Source organism: Pinus tabuliformis, chromosome J (genome assembly GCF_031772625.1).
Source record: "Pinus tabuliformis cultivar Carrire ecotype Pingquan chromosome J, CPIR1, whole genome shotgun sequence".
In the NCBI taxonomy this organism is placed as follows: domain Eukaryota; kingdom Viridiplantae; phylum Streptophyta; class Pinopsida; order Pinales; family Pinaceae; genus Pinus; species Pinus tabuliformis.
In genome coordinates, this window is record NC_142295.1 from 165,655,520 (window position 1) to 165,673,420 (window position 17,901).

At 38.0% G+C, this 17,901-nt stretch overlaps 1 protein-coding gene across 1 annotated transcript in view; it reads left to right on the forward strand.

Moving 5' to 3' along the window:
* Positions 1–6,064: 6,064 nt before the first annotated feature.
* The window catches only part of LOC149226195 (histone-binding protein MSI1), a 95,908-nt gene continuing 84,071 nt past the window's right edge, over positions 6,065–17,901 (forward strand). The window contains exon 1 of the mRNA XM_089377427.1: positions 6,065–6,603. Coding sequence (XP_089233553.1) covers positions 6,259–6,603 — 345 coding nt within the window. The 5' untranslated portion in view covers positions 6,065–6,258. The remainder of the gene's footprint in view (positions 6,604–17,901) is intronic.

A 17,901-nucleotide genomic window follows, 5' to 3' on the forward strand; every position in this document is an offset into this window, starting at 1 on the left:
GCTAGTCAAATTAGGGTTTACTAGGGTTTACATGCTTTGTTGACTTTCAGTTCCTTTCTACAACTAGATTAGTCTTCTTTAAGTTAGCTTTCGTCCATCATTCATAAAGCTTCTTCTGTGAGCCTATAGAAGTTGGCTTGAGCCCTAGCGGACTTGTGCCAGCTGACCAAGTGACAGCTGCGACAAGAGCTAGTACTTGTGCATACAGCACCGTCGCTTCCAAGTTTGTACGAACTATCGGGTTGATAAAATTAGAGATAGGAAGCTCCAGGAGTTGTAGCATTATTGCTACAATACTGGGGCCCACCAAAGTGCAAAGGTGATCTTTTCCCAACTGGAAAAATCATGAACGAAAAAATATCCTTCTAGCATATTTAGCCATTTATCTACAACGTCATCATCTATCTAACCCTCAAATATGGGAATGTCAAAGTTAACTTGTACCTTAAAGGGTGTGGCGCTTCCAGAGTAACTACCAGAAGTAGATGCGTCACCCTTGGGTAGCCGTTGAAGGATCTGGCCAAAGTTGTCCAACATCGCGTTCCTTTGTCGTCGAGGGCTTCCTCAAGCAAGATTTTGATAAGATCTCCTGCCCCCTCATCTTTCTTTTCATCCGCCATGGGAGGCCATCGGGATTTGTGATGCTGGTCTTGCAAAGGTTCGACCAGTTCAAACCCTAACTCCTTACATCCCGACCTCATTAGGGACATGCAACGAAAAACAAAGAAAGAGCAGACCGCTCTGATACCACTAATCAAGATTTAAACAAGAACACAACAAATTACATATATAACCATAAATACAAAGATGCAGTGGAAATAACACTTCATTTCATTAATATCAAATACTAAAACATGTTTACCAAACATAATGGAAATAAGACTAGCTCAGGCGATGGTAGCTTATCTCTGAGAAGAGATGTGGCAGCTACATGCCTCTAAACTATGTTACAATGAGGCTCAAGGGCCTTTTTTATTATTGAACAATAAGAACAAACCCTAAACAACCAAAACCCTAACTCGAGGAGATGTAACACCAAGAGTTTATGGGCCCCATTGGGGTGAGTTGGACAACTAACTTCTCAGGGTCGCGACTTGGTCATATTATCTCCATTTGACGCGCATGATAATACGTTGGAAAGATATCTCCAAGGAATATGACGGAAAAATGATTTTAGATATAAAATCGCTAGCAGTAAATTGCCAAAAAAACGTCGTTTAGGGCCTGAAAATGACTCTAGAAGTTTAGGACCCGAAAAACTGCTAAAAATAGTAACTTGTGCTACAATTAAGGAAACTGAAAAACTGAAAGAAACAATGGTGGGGGTCCAAGTGGGATTGGCAGGTGGCCACCAATGTCCACGTGGATCACATGACCTCATGCACAACAACCATAACTATGACAATGCATGCATAATAACCACATAGATAATTGACATGCATGCATGATAAATACATTGTAACAACCCTGGTTAAATTTCTATGTGAATATAAAAATATAAGACCACGGTTGATGGGAGACGTATTCCAAGCTGAATGGTGTGAAAAACATCCTAGTGGGTGTTCATTTCGATTGATTATGGCTAAGGAAATTGGCAAAGGCAACGACAAAGGCTTTGGAAGGCAAAGTGGCATTTTGACACATTTATTTATGAAAAATAAAGGAAATCAGGAGAAAAGGGAGGTGAAAGGTCACAGGTTGCATGTGAGGAGGAAAGTGAAGGAAAATAATGGAAAATGAATAAAATAGAGGCCTCATTAATAAAAAGGCTTCTGAGAATCAGTTGGTAAGCTTGGTCAGTTCAGTTTGAGCTATCTCATTATTTCTCTCTCTCACACTCTTGGACACTTACAGTTTTCTTGGAGCGCTCTTGGAGGGTGTGGCACACTTGGAGTTTTGGAGCAGGAAAGCACAAGAGGACAAAAACAATGATAAATTGATAGTTGAACTTCACCCCATACTAATAATAATAAATGGAGAGAGAGAGGGAAGGACAGAGAGATTGATAGATATGGAGTGAGAGAGTGTGTGTGTTTGGGGGGTTGAGATAGAGATACAAATATAGAGAGATGGAGGGAGATATAGATATATATGGAGGGGGGAGAGAGGGAAGAAGATTTATTGCACTAGATGCATTGATTTTAGTTTAGATGGTGATTTCTAATCCTATTTCATTTCTTGCAATAAATGCATTGATTTTAGTGTAGATGTTGATTTCTAATGATATTTGATCGCTTGCACTAGATGCATTGATTTCAATGTAGATGATTTCTAATCCTATTTGATTGCTTTCACTAAATGCATTGATTTCAGTGTTGATGGTGATTTATAATCCTATTTGATTGCTTGCACTAGATGCATTCATTTCAATGTAGATGTTGATTTCTAATAATATTTGATTGCTTTCACTAGATGCATTGATTTCAATGTAGATGATTTTTAATCCTATTTTATTGCTTATACTAAATCCATTGGTTTCAGTGTAAATGGTGATTTCTAATCCTATCTAATTGCTTGCGCTAGATGCATTGATTTCTGTGTAGATGTTGGTTTATAATCCTATTTGTTTACTTGCACTAGATGCATTGATTTCAGTGTAGATGTTGGTTTATAAACCTATTTGCTTACTCGCACTAGATGCATTTATTTGAGTGTAAATGTTGATTTCTAATCATATTTGATTGCTTGAATTAGATGCATTCATTTCAATGTAAATGTTGTTTTCTAATCTTATTTGATTTCTTGCACTAGATGCATTGATTTCAGTGTAGATGTTGATTTATGATTTGATGTAATTGGATGTATAATGGTGCATTAATTTCAAAGTGATTGGATTAATATTGTGCATTGATTTCAGTGTAAGCATAAAAAATTATTGACATTGTACATTGATTTCTGTGTTATAATAATTCAACCTATTAATATTGGAGAGAAAGAGACACAAGGTATGATGTTTACTACAATATCTTGAGCTAAATATTTAAATGGTTTACAATTTAACTTGTGCTTTTCAGTTTAACGATATTCTTATTATTCACATTTTCTATCATTCAACACTATTACATTGTCACTTTACATTCAAAGTTTTTATTTCATCATTTTCCATAATTAAAGTTATTCACAATATTTATCACTCAACAAATTGAGGTAACTAAGAAATTTTTAAATTAAAATGACTAGATTAATCTGAGACATATTTAGCATATTTAAAATGATTATATTAATATCAGATGATTTTACATATTTTTGATAAAATTAATCATATGTTCGTTAGATTTTCTTTGGCCTCACACGACTGAAACCGGCTTAGATCTATCTTAACTTTGGATCTATCACGTGCCTAGAGGGATCAAATCTCTCGAGGTGCAAACCTTTCCTCAAGTTTTGCACTCAAAAAAGAATTTTGCACCTCGAAAGATTTGATCCCTCCCAGCACTTGATAGATCTGGAGTTAAGATGGATCTAGGCTGGTTTTTAAGTTGAAGAACCTTCTATTAATCACATAGCAAATATATACACATAACTTACTTTCTATCGTCATGATTTGTCACTAGAAAAATAAACCAATGGTGAAATCGAATGATTTTAGTCCAAAATGATATTAAAATTGGATAATGCCTCAAATAACAATCTACTATACTAATTTTAATGAGCATTTATAGTCTGAAAGACAACAGGTAGCATGACCTAGAAGGCTTCATACACAACTATTAAATTCAAACAACATTACCAAGAAAGACTTTAAAAATTAGTTAATAAGTGAGAATGTCAACAAGAATTTGGAGTTTTTTTGGCTTTGTAAATTAACTAATCCACTTTTATAGAGTATAAAGTTAGAAAAGGTAGGAAATTCATCATAAACTTAGTAGAAACTAAAAAAACTAGTCTTACTTAAAGTTGCACAAAAACACTTCAAATATATCCACCAATAACATAGTAGATAAATGAAATTCATATATATATATATATATATATATATATATATATAGTCTAACTTATAGACAAAATTGTTTAATCTGCATAATTCAAGTGCCTTATGGGTTTTTCAGGGTGATGAATCCATTTATGCATTAAAAATGTATTTTAAACAACAAAAAATCTTGAAATTGTATTGTCAGATTTTGGTGAATCCCGACGAAAAAGGTTATTTCGTTTATAAATTAGACTATGCCTATATATATATATATATATATATATATATATATGAATTAATACAAAAACAATGATAGATTGATAGTTGAACTTCACCCCATACTAATAATAGTAAATATTAATAAACAATTAACATAAACAAATAAATAACCCAATAAATAAGTAGAAAGATACAACCTTTCATTAAAAGTTACAAAGACACCCCTTTGACTATTTTTATATTTAGGTTTATTCAAGGTAAATCAACATTCACTTATTTTTAAAGGATTATTGATTCGTATTCCAATTGAAAAATCCAAATATAAACTTGCACATAGGTGCTCAGGAAACAATGTCTTTAAAACAATTTGGATGTCGTCAACAAAAAATGTAATAATACCTTACTTTACTAATCCACTCGCACTATTAACACTTACTTGATAAAGATAATAAACAATTAATAAAGACAAATCAATAACATAATAAATAGATAGACATAATCTTCCCTTAAAAAGTACAAATACATTGCTTTAGGTTGTATTTGAGCATATGTGCTTTAGGCATATCATGCCTCTAAGAGTATTTGAACATTGACAAAGAAAATAACAACACTTTCACTTTATTAACACACTAAACTCCATTGATACTTACGTTGTTCTTTGAGCATCAGTTGAAAGAATTTTCAAAAAACACTTGAACCCCAAATTGACAAACTGTGACACTCAATTCTACATTCACCACCGAGCCCCCCAAATTGAGTCACATTATGATGGAAAATAATTCACTAAAAGAAAACAAGAGCTTTAGTGTACCAATATTAGCAAAGGAATGCTCGAGAAGAGGGCAAGAAATAATGTACCCTCAAATGCATTGGACTGCAACAAATTATTTAAAATGACACTAGAAATCACTCCTTCATGCATTATTGCTTGCCATTAATATTGTGCTAGTATGAACAGTGAAGGGAACTTAAATGTGCTGTTAATGACACCTCGTGGGGAAACATAGAAGATGGCCACGTTTAGACTCGAAACATCGATTGAAAATGATCACTGTGGATAAAACTCCTGAAGCGAATTCTTCAAATTATGACCACCACAAAAACTTGCAAACAAGGATGACCACATTTCTTTGTTTTGCATGTTTTTTGAATCTCGTGTATATCCCACATTCTCAACTCCATGTTAATACCAATTTGAAGGGCTCACATGGCAATGTGTTGTAAAATCAAACCTCAAAACTTAGGGAATGCCATTTCCATACCTCTCATCCCATAAATTTTCCACAAATACCTTTAATCAACATGATTAAATAGACTCATGAAAGCAATCCCTTAAATAAATTGCCATAATTTAGAGAAATCTATTTTGCCATATTTACAAAAAAATTTACATTTAACCCTAATTACAAACCATACATTTATATAAATGTGCTTACTAACAAAGATGGTCTCTAAAGTGATATCAACATTGATAGAGAAAATAACAAAACCCTTACTTTACCAACCCAATAAAGTTAACCAATAAATGAAAAAGGAAAAAAAACAATTTAAACCCAAATTTCAAATCAACAAACTTAAAAAAACCATCCTATTCACTTTTATACTTAAAAAAAAATACATTAAACCAACTAATCTAATCCATCCATCATTTTCACTTTTATCCCTTTAAAAATAAATATTAAAACAACTAATCCATCATAACTTTTATTTATCTCATCCATCCAAAATTTACACTCCACCCTAATCAAATTAAAAAAACCTAAACTATCAAAACTCCCTACCAAATCGAGTTAAGGTTCACACTTCGACCCTAACCACAAAACACTACACTTGCATAAACGTGCTTCTCTCGACGGAGAGAGAAAAATAGCAAAATCCATATCACTTACCCTCTCCTTTGGACCATAGTGAAAAGAAATAAACCCGAAAAACCGCTTACAGCACGAAATTCAAATTCAATTTCACGGGACTTCAAACAAGCCGTCTTTCACTGCATGCTCCCTTTCCCGCAAAACACAAACCAAACACGTTAAACTCTAACCCAAAGCTTCTCGCAATTCTTACCAAATCCAGTTACTCTGAGCCAAAACCCTTGGCGGGAAAACCCCAGTTAGGAGCTTCCGGCCATGGCGAAGGACGAAGAAGAATTCCGCGGCGAGATGGAGGAGCGCCTGGTGAACGAAGAGTACAAAATCTGGAAGAAAAATACGCCGTTTCTTTACGATCTGGTGATAACGCACGCCCTCGAATGGCCTTCACTCACTGTACAGTGGCTCCCGGACCGCGAAGAGCCCCCTGGAAAAGATTATTCCGTTCAAAAAATGATACTGGGGACTCATACTTCCGACAACGAGCCCAACTATCTGATGCTGGCCCAAGTTCAACTCCCGCTAGAGGATGCAGAGAATGACGCCAGGCAGTATGACGACGAGCGCGGGGAGATTGGAGGGTTCGGCTGCGCTAATGGCAAGGTATGGCTAATGATACTGTCAATGTTGTTATCAACGGTAGTAGTATTTGTAGTGCTTTAGGTCGAAAGGGGCCTAAATTTGAAGCGTTTTTGTCATCTGCGTTAGGTGTACTTGCTAGGGTTAGGGTTTGGATTATATTATAACCGTGGGTTTTTGTTTTATTTTTTTGGAGAAGTGCATAAGGTATTGTCAATTGCAATTTTAAGGCTTATCTTCGCTCGGTGAAGACACTGCATTTGTTCCGCCAGCTTGAGGTTTTAAGGATTATCTTGCATTTAGGATTCATAATAAGGGCGATTGCGTTGAAACTGATTATAGGAAATGTGTATTTGTTCCGTTTTCGTTGTATTGGAAATCTGTTGCACTTCTTTACCGAGTTGGTTTGTTGAATTAATATTTTTATTATCCATTTAGAGCTATTGATTTCCTTTTTGATTAATTTAGACCAGCGGTGTTTGCTGAAACTGATTAACAGGAAATATGTATTGGTTTAGTTTTCATTCCATTGGGTCGTTGTTGGATTTCTTCTACGTCGTTCGTGCATTGAATTGATATTAACGCCTTCTAGGAAGGCATTTGGTGCTATTAGGTCTTGGGAGTTTGCCTCAAACTGATTATTAGCAAACGCCTATTTGTTTGGTTTTCATTCCATTTGGAAGTTGTTGTATCTCTTATCCAGAGTTGGTATGTTCAGTTGGGATTTTTAACAGCTTTTAGTAAACCGTTTAGTTCTATTAGCTCTTGTTTTGGTCCGTTGGGAATAGCTTGAAACTGATAGTTACCATTGGAGGTTTTCTGTTTGTTAGTGGGGTTAGGATTTTTCCCCCCTTTTTCAGCTTACATTGAATGTGAATGATTTGATATTTGTTATTAAAAAATGTTTTCATGCAGGGTCTTCTTTTATTTTCATTATAAGTTGCAAGTTGCTGCATTTGTTAACTGGGGCTATTGTTTTCTTCCTTTGAAGAAGTACCTTTATATTCTATATGAGGAACATAGATGTTTCTGTCTTCAAGTGACTCTCAAACAACAAGGCTTGAATCCATTACAAGGATATACTCATTATGAGCTCAACATGTCACAGATTGGAATTGAACCTGGGTGGGGAGGATAACAACATTTTTCCCAACCACCCAAGCTTCTTCCAATTGATAGGTCTATTGTTTTTGTTTAAGTTGTTGTCCCCCTTTTTGCCTACACACTTCTTTCTGCAGTTTTGTTTAAGTGGGTTCTGCTGGAGATGATTCATCTTAATTGTTTTTTTGTTCTAGGAGTTGAGTTTTCTTCGGAGATGATTCATCTCAATTATTTTGTGGTTTTTTGCATGTTAGCAATTGGTTTATAGCACAATTCAAAGTGTCAATTGTTGGAATAATATGATAAAATTAGTAACTAGGTTCGTTTCAAATAACAACTTCCAATGTTTTGTTATAATTGGTGGCTTGTGTTGTGCCAAGTCAGGAAAGTTGAAATGAAAGGTTACTTTGAGCTTTAAATGAACTTGTACCCCTACAAGGATTTTGTTCCCCCCAACCAAAGGCAAACCTTTTTATGGTTTTTGTTCTTACTATGGTATTGCTTGTCTTAGGATTTATTCTTGTGACTTTGACACAGTATAGAGGCAAACTCTTGATTTTCTAGAAATATTACCGTAGATCACTTTGGCCCCGTGGATGGTAATAAGATGTATCTATTTGTATCTCTTATTAAAATTTTCATGCTCTAAGAGTTTGATTTATGAGGATTATGAAGCTGTTCTCAATGATCTTGACATGACATTTGACCCATTGGGTTTGTTAGTGCAAAGAAGAGAAATAAATGACGAGTTAAGAGCATTACATTGATTAGTCAACTTCCATACAAGTTGAGCCAAATTAGACCCCACGATGATATTTCCTTATTGTTCAGTGTTGGGCCCATTTCTTGGAAGATAAATAATTTATATGTAAGAGGGATTCTTAGATATTGAAAGGATTTTCACTAATGCTCTATTGAACCCTTAGTATTTTGGGAAATCCTATTCAAAATTCCTACCGTGTTGTTATAGGCATATATTTTGTGTTTCCTTCTATGTATTTCCCCTCTTGAAGCCTAAAGAAAGGAATCCCAGATTTTCTTGAACTGTTGTGCTATGATCATTCAAGTGCCCACTAAAAACAGAGTATTGTTTAGAAATTGGAATTGATTCACTAGTTTAGATCCTCTAACATTGCTAGTACTTGGGAGAGTGGCTTGACATCTTGCTAATTCTAGGTGTTTGCCGAACACTTCAACTATAAGAATGTACCATTATGTGGACAATGTGTATGCTTTTGAGGCTACAAAGAAGTAGGTGGGTTCACCATTAACAATAGGTGTAATCCAAGGCCTAATAATGCAAGCTTTGCTCCACCTTATTTTCATTCAAGTGCCCCCCAAAAATAGAGTATTTTTTGAAAATTGGAAGTGATAAATTAGTTTAAATCCTCCCAAAATGTTAATACTTATGAGAGTGGCTTGACATCTTGTTAATTCTAGCCATTTGCCAAACACTTCAACCATAAGAATGCATTAATAGGTGGACAATGGGTATCCTTCTTAGTACCTCTTGAGGCTATGAAAAACTTTGTGGGTTGGCGATGAGCAAGATGTTCAATCGAAGGCCCAACAATGCAAGCTTTGATCCGCCTTAATATCTAATCCCTAGCAAACTTATTTTTTTTCCAAGGTTTGGTGAAGGAAATTATGTTTGACCTTATTGAAGTGATTGACTATCTCTAATTTAATTACCATATTGTTATGTTTTCCAGTTGTGCTACAATAAACTACTTTCTTGGCAAACTTGATTTATTTTTTTCAAGTGTTGGAAAAAGAAGCTATGTTTGATCTTTATGAAAAACATTCCATGTCCAATTGAATTACCTTCTCTCTATGTTTTTAAACTACTAGCATGGATTGCTTGTTATAGAAGCACAATGTTCTCAACTTTCCCATTTTAGATTTTTGAGAACAAATCCATTATGTTCTTTAGAGATCGTTTTTTTGATGATCATCTTCAATTCTCTTAGCTAGAACCTTGGACTAGTTGTGCTACAATAAACTGCTTTCTTGGCAAACTTGATTTATTTTTTTCAAGTGTTGGAAAAAGAAGCTACGTTTGCTCTTATGAAAAACATTCCATGTCCAATTGAATTACCTTCTCTCTATGTTTTTTAACTACTAGTATGGATTGCTTGTTATAGAAGCACAATGTTCTCAACTTTCCCATTTTAGCTTTTTGAGAACAAATCCATTCTGTTCTATAGAAATCATTTTTTTGATGATCATCTTCAATTTTTTTAGCTAGAACCTTGGACGTGAGCTTGTAGGAGATGTTGCATAATCATATCAGGTTGAATTTTAAAAAATTTGTTGTGTTACACTCCTTGGGAATAAGGATTAAGGAGGAGTTTATTTGCCTTCCCATTTTTCTTGGTGATCTAACTTCCTTGATATAGTTAATCAGATATGGTTGTGGAACATGGTTGAGAACCATTGGGACTTGGAGCCTAATTTGGTTGATCTACTATCACTTAGCCTACAATGGAGCAATTCGCCAACACAAACCTCAATCAATCTTGCCGAAAAATGGAATATCACTGTTGTGTTATTTTATTGTGCATAAACTTTCAGTATATTTTAGTTGTGACAATATTGGAAATCACCATCACATGTCGAATAATAACACAAAGATTTACCATGGAAACCTAATTGGGAAAACCAACAAGAAATGTTGTTGTTGGCTTCTTATACTTTCTCAAGGAATTATTACATTCAATGAGTACACTATGTTTGAGATTTTGTGTGTTCCTTCTCCTTTGTTGCAATTGCATATTGTATTGCACAATTTGGGATGTGGACAATTTTCATGCTTCCCTTGGACAAGGTATAAGTTTGCCTCATCATCCTCTTGATCTAGGAAAAATTCTATTTTCCCTTGTGTTCAATCCTCTTACTAATTGCTTCAGTAAACAAAATCTCCAAACAAGAAAACGGTCGAATTTTGCCAAACATCACCTTTATTGTTCGTTGGTCTCTTTGTTGTCTTCCTTGATTTAGCTCATTTTCCTTGTGGAAGGCCAAGAGAATTCCCAAGAATCCAATTTGTAAGTTGTCTCATTTTGCTTGTTCATGTAATGACCTTTAGGCATTTTTTTGTTTTGCCACGTAGCAGCCTTTGATTGGTTGTCAAGTATTCAAAGTGGGCTCCCTTGATCTTTTGGACCTTTGCTTCTGTTGATTTATCAAAGGTCTTCCTAGTTGATAATTATTTTTAATGATTTAATCTTTTCATATTCTTATTCATCATTAAGCAATTATGTAGAAGACATCAATAGTAGAAATATTTATGATAGTAGGATCATAAAGAGAGAGCCAAATACATGAGACACATAATTTTACCTTGGGAAAACTGTTAAAATTGGCAACCAGGGCAAAACTTCATGTGGGTCATCTTATTCATGGCTGATAATATTTTAATTAGATTCCTCTCGTCGAGAGGTGTAGGATTGATATAAAGATTATCTGATTCCGATAAGTATTCATGGAGATATGAATTTATTTTGATTATGGAATTATTATCAAGCCGACCTACAACTCATGTAGGCTCAGAAGCCCAACAGTCGCATCTATTCAAACACCAACGTTGTGTATAAATATAAGAGGACTTTTCCTCATTTGCACTCACTCTTCTCATCACATCTCTCTCTCTCTACCGCGTAGAAATGAGTTTCTTCTCTACTACGTAGAAATGGGTCTCTCTCTCACACGTGAAGCCGGAAGCTGTTGAACCTGAAGTTGCAACTGCAGATTCAAAGATTGACCTGCGTGGCCTAGAAGATCTCCTCTTTGGAACTGCATTGTAGGTCCATCTGGATCTCCTCTGAAAGCCGCAACTTTTGGTGGTGGAATGAAGTCAATTCGACGAATGGTTTGCAAGATATCGACTGCCCTAGTTTGAAGCCGGAAACTGCTGAAACTGAAGCTACAACTGCAGAAGTAAAGATTGACCTGCGTGGCCTAGAAGATCTCCTCATCTGAATTGCGCTGTAGGTTCATCTGAACCTCCTCTGAAAGCCGCAACTTTTGGTGGTGGAATGAAGTCAATCCGACGAACGGTTTGCAAGATATCGACTGCCCTAGTTTGAAGTCGGAAATTGTTGAAACTGAAGCTGCAACTGCATAAGTAAAGATTGACTTGCGTGGCCTAGAAGATCTCCTCATCTGAACTGCACTGTAGGTTCATCTGAACCTCCTCTGGAAGCCGCAACTTTTGGTGGTGGAATGAAGTCAATCCGACGGTCGGTTTGTGAGATATCGTCTGCCCTAGTTTGATGATGAAGTCCCTAATGCTGATGCTGCTGATCTAGGGTTTACTACTGCTGATATGAATCAGATTTATTGTACTATTTCTCTCTGCTGAATTATTGAAGATAAAAAAAGATTTGATCAAAGGGTTTCCCCACACATTGTGGGGTTTGTCCCTGGCTAGCCGCCACATCTTGTCTCTTGTCTTGTCTTGTTTTCTATCGATCGTTTAATGTTCTATTTGCACTTTACTTTATGTACATTTGATTGCTAATCTGTGGAATATAATAAGAAAAAGAAGTAAACTGTTATAAGCATAGAACATACCATAGCTTAACATGGTATCAGAGCTGAGGTGAAAACAAAGCCCGAGCAAGAGCAAGAGCAATCACCGAAGAGAAGATTGGCAAGGCTATCTTAAAAGAACAATGGGGTCCTCAACACTCTTTCCTGCTGAAGACAAGCTCCGTGAGAAAGCTGACTATCACGGATGGAAGATGTCTATCGATCTAACCCTTGTGGATTAAGAAGTGTTGGATCATGTGAGAGGCAATATTGTTGAGCCTCCCTCAAATGCACCTCTTGCTACCAGGAACAAATGGAAGAACGGGGAAGTTAAAGCGAAGAAGATCATCCGGGACTCTATCGACAAGCACTTGGTGGCCTACATCTCTGAACTGGACACCTCCAAGGAAGTCTACGATAGATTGGTGAGTTTATTTAAAGTAAATGATGCAAATCGAGTTTTGTTTCTTAGAAATAAGCTGAAGGAAATTAAGAAGGGTAAAGATGAGAGTATGCAAGCATACTTCTTAAGGATCACCGGAATCAGGAACGATCTCCTATCTATTGGGGAGGCTATCACTGACAAGGGAATGGCACTCACGACTCTTGGAGGATTAACATCCGAATGGTACGTGTTCAGGACTACTCTTTTGAACAATAATGTAATTCTTGGTTTTGAGAAATTAATGGCTAGATGCATTCAAGAAGAAACAAGGGTAGAAGAGCAAGAAATGCCCATGCCTAAAGGTCCTCCTGCTGCCTTTTCTTCTCATGCTAAGAAAAGAAATAATTCTGGGACTAAATCAAAAGGAAAGGCTGGACCTAAGGGTGGAAGAAAATTTACGATGTTACATTTGCAATAAAGTAAGTCACTATGTAAGAGAGTGCCCTAATAGAAAGGACTCACACTAGGACGATGATCAAAAATCCCTCTGATGGCAATCAAAGGAATGACAAATTCAATAGCAAAGGTAAGAGGAGAGTTGAGAATCAAGGAAGAGGACAAACATTCAAGAAGGCTAGAAATTCCAAGATGTATTAAATGCACCTGACCTCCGAAAGAACCTGGTGCCATCTCGGCAATGGAAGACAAAGGCTACAAGGTAACCTTCAGCGATGGCAAGGCACATGTATCGAAAAATAATTTTAAAGATGCCTTTACTCTTAGGTTTCATGTTATCAGGTCGATGAAAGTCAGGTAGGTGTCATGTCTTATGACACATCTCTTCAGTCCGAACTTTGGCATCGGAGGTTTTCCCACCTTCATTATAAAGCTCTACTCCGTGTAAGACAAATGGTGACAGGAAGGCTCGAATTCCGAGTAGAGAAAGAAGGTGTATGTCCAGGATGTGCCGAAGGAAAGCTCAAAAGGGGACCACTCCCCTCAAGCCAAAGCAAGACCTCCGATATATTACAGTTGGTTCACTCAGGCATATTTGAGGTTGGCATTAAGAGGGAGACTACTACACCACGTACTCCTGAGCAGAATGGTGTGGTGGGAAGGAAGAACCGCACGATTGTGGAAGCTGTTCGGGCCATGCTACATGATCAAAGACTTCCGAAGTTTCTATGGGCTGAAACTACAAACACTGCCGTATAGCATTGGGTTCCAAGACTCCTGAAGAAAAGTTCACCGGTAAGAAACTTGATGTTTTTCATTTTAGAATTTTTGGAAGCCCTGTATTTTTCATGTGCCGAAAGAGAAAAGAAATAAATTGGGTTCATCTGGAAAGAAGGGAATTTTCGTGGGCTATGGTGAAAATACTAAAGGCTATAGAATCTATGTAGCCGGTCAAAGGGAAGTTGTAATTAGTCATGATGTCACCTTTGACGAAGATATGGCTCTCAGCAAGGTGAACAATCTTCCGACTTTGAGGAGCTCTCAAGAAGCCGACACCAGGGAACTGAAAGAAAAGGATGATGAATCAATGCCTGATGTAGAAGAACCCATGGATCCAGATGAGCCTTCCTCTTTTAGGAAGAGGCCTTCATGGCTTAGGGGGATACTTGATGATGCTGAAGGACATGCTGCACCCTGAGGAACCTTCCGTGAAAGTAAGAAACCTAATAGGTATCAGGGATACCTGACCATCATGAGCACATTCATACAAAATGAGCCTCCATCATTCTTAGATGCCGTCAAGCATCAAGTATGGAAGGATGGTATGACCAAAGAATATGAGTCTATTATGGAGAATGATGTCTAGGAAGTAGTTCCTAGACCCCAGGACAAGACCATTGTCACTTCTAAATGGCTTTACAAGATAAAGCATGCAGCAAATGAAAGTACGGAAAAGTATAAGGCTCGTTTTGTTGCTTGTGGTTTCTCCCAGAAGGAAGGTATAGACTATGATGTGATATTTGCACCTGTTGCCAGATATACGACCATCCGCTCGATCATAGCCCTTGTCGCTTCACAAGGATGGAACCTACATCAGATGGATGTCAAGACTGTGTTCTTACACGGCTTGATCAAAGAAGAGGTCTACGTGGAGCAACCCGAAGGATTTGAAATTTATGATCGAAAATCTCATGTATGCAGGTTGAAGAAGGCTCTCTATGGGCTGAAGCAAGCACCCCGAGCATGGTATGAGAGGATCGACAGTTACTTGATGAAGCTGTAATTCACTAGGAGTGAAGCCGATCCTAACCTTTACTTTAAGGTTGAAGATGATAAGCCTCTCATACTGGTGCTGTATGTGAATGACCTCTTTTTAATAGGTGCAAACCCTCTCATTCATAAATGTAAGAGGGAGTTGGCTTCTGAATTTGAAATGAAGGACCAAGGACTTGAAGTATGGCAGAAGCCAAGGGAAATTTTCCTATCTCAAGGAAAATATGTGGTAAAGATATTTGAAAGATTTGGTATGATGGACTGCAAGCCTGTGACTACCTCGAGGATCTTAACTTTTAGAAGTTATATGGTAGAGATGTCGGACCAGATTTGGGAAATGCCTCTGAGTTTCAAAAACTCATTCGCGTTGATGTTATTGGTGAACCTCCGTCCGAACATATGTTTTGCAGTTAGCACTGTGAGCTCATATTTGGTTGAGCCTCACTACATTAATGCTAAGAATCTTCTAAGATATCTTCATGGCACAATTACTAATGAATTGAGATACACTACTGGAAATATGAAATTGCATGATTATTTGAATGCTGATTAGGCAGGTAGTGTGGAGGATCACTGGAGCACTTTTTAGTGCTGTTTCTTTTTGGATTATGCTTCGATATAATGGATGAGCAAGAAGCAGAAGTCGGTTGCCATAAGCACCGCCGAGACCATATACATATCTACGAGTATGATCTCGTATGAAGCTGCTTGGTTGGGGAAGCTCTTCAGTGAGCTGTTTGAACACATACCATTGTGATTCTCTATAACAACCAGAGGTGGGATTCGATTATTGAGGAATCTCGTATTCGTCGATTACTCCAGCAGATAGACATCATCTGGGGTATGGTAAGACGATGAGCAAGGAGGCTCCCTTGCATTAAGATGATGTATAGGTCGATACACCTTGTCAAAGCCCCGAGGAAAGATCTAATCTGTGATTTTCCCAAACGACTTGGAGTCGTTAAGAAACCCTTGTACAAGGGTCCTGCATGTTGCATACATTGAGCTCTGGGAGCTCTGAGGGCTTGCGGTTCTTACTGGAGCAACATACGACCACAGGGTGACTCACCCTCCCCTGGTGGTGCGCACTGGAACAAGATGACTCGCTCTCTTGTGGGACAGGATGATTCGCTCTCTTGTGGAACAGGATGATTCGCTCTCTTGTGGAACAGGATGATTCGCTCTCCTGTGTAGCAGGATTGATGTGTGCTCTTGTGAGGCCTGGATTGATGTGTTCTCCATGGCAATTGTAGCAGGATTGATGTGTTCTCTTGTGAGGCCTAGATTGATGTGTTCTCCATGGCGGCCTGGATTGATGTGTTCTCCATGGCGATTGTAGCAGGATTGATGTGTTCTCCTGTGAGGACATGATGGATTAGTTCTCTTGTTGAGGCATCCTAACCATGCAATCTGGGACTCATGGGAAGTACCTCTCATATGATCAATGAGCAGGGAAATGAAGTTAGGGACCATAGTAGTATTGATGGACGCATCGTTGTATCTACCGTACTCGCTACGCTAGGATGACCTCCATTGATCTGGGACCAGTGGTAGGAGTTGTACCATACTATGACACTGACTTCGGGTCGGTTGAGACTGGTTTGGGACCAATGGTACATACTCCAAGACTAATTTCGTGTCAGTGCAGTACTGGTTTGGGACCAGTGAAAGTGGTACATACTATGACGCTGACTTCGGGTCGGTTGAGACTGGTCTGGGACTAGTGGTACACTCTCTGAGACTGCGATACTGGTCTGGGACCAGTGGTAGGAGTTGTACCATACTATGACGCTGACTTTGGGTCGGTTGAGACTGGTCTGGGACCAACTGTACATACTCCGAGACTGACTTCGTGTCAGTGCAGTACTGGTTTGGGACCAGTGAGAGTGGTACATACTATGACGCTGACTTTGGGTCGGCTGAGACTGGTCTGGGACCAGTGGTACGCACTTTGAGACTGACTTTGAGTCAGTGGAGGATGATGCTGGTCTAGGACCAGTGGAGTTGTACTCACTATGATGCTGACTTCGGGTTGGTTGAGACTGGTTTGGGACTAGTGGTACATACTGAGATTGACTTTGAGTCAGTATGATACATCCTCAATCATTTCTTCTTCTTCATAATTCAGACAAAAGCAGAGCAAAACAAAACAATGCAAGAGCAGAGTAGAACAGAGCAAAACAGTATTGATCAGTACAGGGCAGAACAATACAAAGCATAACAGGCATAATAGAGCAGAGCAGGGCAAGGGTCAGGTTGTACAGGGCAGTGCATTTGATTTATGAATAGTAACGACCGATAGACAGATTGCAGATGAAGTTCTCCCTCGTTGAGAGGGAGTGTTAAAATTGGCAACAGGGCAAAACTTCATATGGGTCATCTTATTCATGGCTGATAATATTTTTATTAGATTCCTCTCATCGAGAGGTTTAGGATTGATATAAAGATCATCCAATTCCGATAAGTATTCATGGAGATATGAATTTATTTTGATTATGGCATTATTATCAAGCCGACCTACAACTCATGTAGGCTCAGAAGCTCAACAGTCGCATCTATTCAAACACCAACGTTGTGTATAAATATAAGAGGACTTTTCCTCATTTGCACTCACTCTTCTCATCACATCTCTCTCTCTCTACTGCGCAGAAATGAGTTTCTTCTCTACTGCGCAGAAATGGGTCTCTCTCTCACACATGTGAAGTCGGAAGCTGTTGAACCTGAAGTTGCAACTGCAGATTCAAAGATTGATCTGCGTGGCCTAGAAGATCTCCTCTTTGGAACTGCGCTGTAGGTCCATCTGGATCTCCTCTGAAAGCCGCAACTTTTGGTGGTGGAATGAAGTCAATCCGACGAACGGTTTGCAAGATATCGACTGCCCTAGTTTGAAGTCGGAAACTGCTGAAACTAAAGCTGCAACTGTAGAAGTAAAGATTGACCTGCGTGGCATAGAAGATCTCCTCATCTGAACTGCGCTGTAGGTTCATCTGAACCTCTTTTGAAAGCCGCAACTTTTGGTGGTGGAATGAAGTCAATCCGACGAACGGTTTGCAAGATATCGACTGCCCTATTTT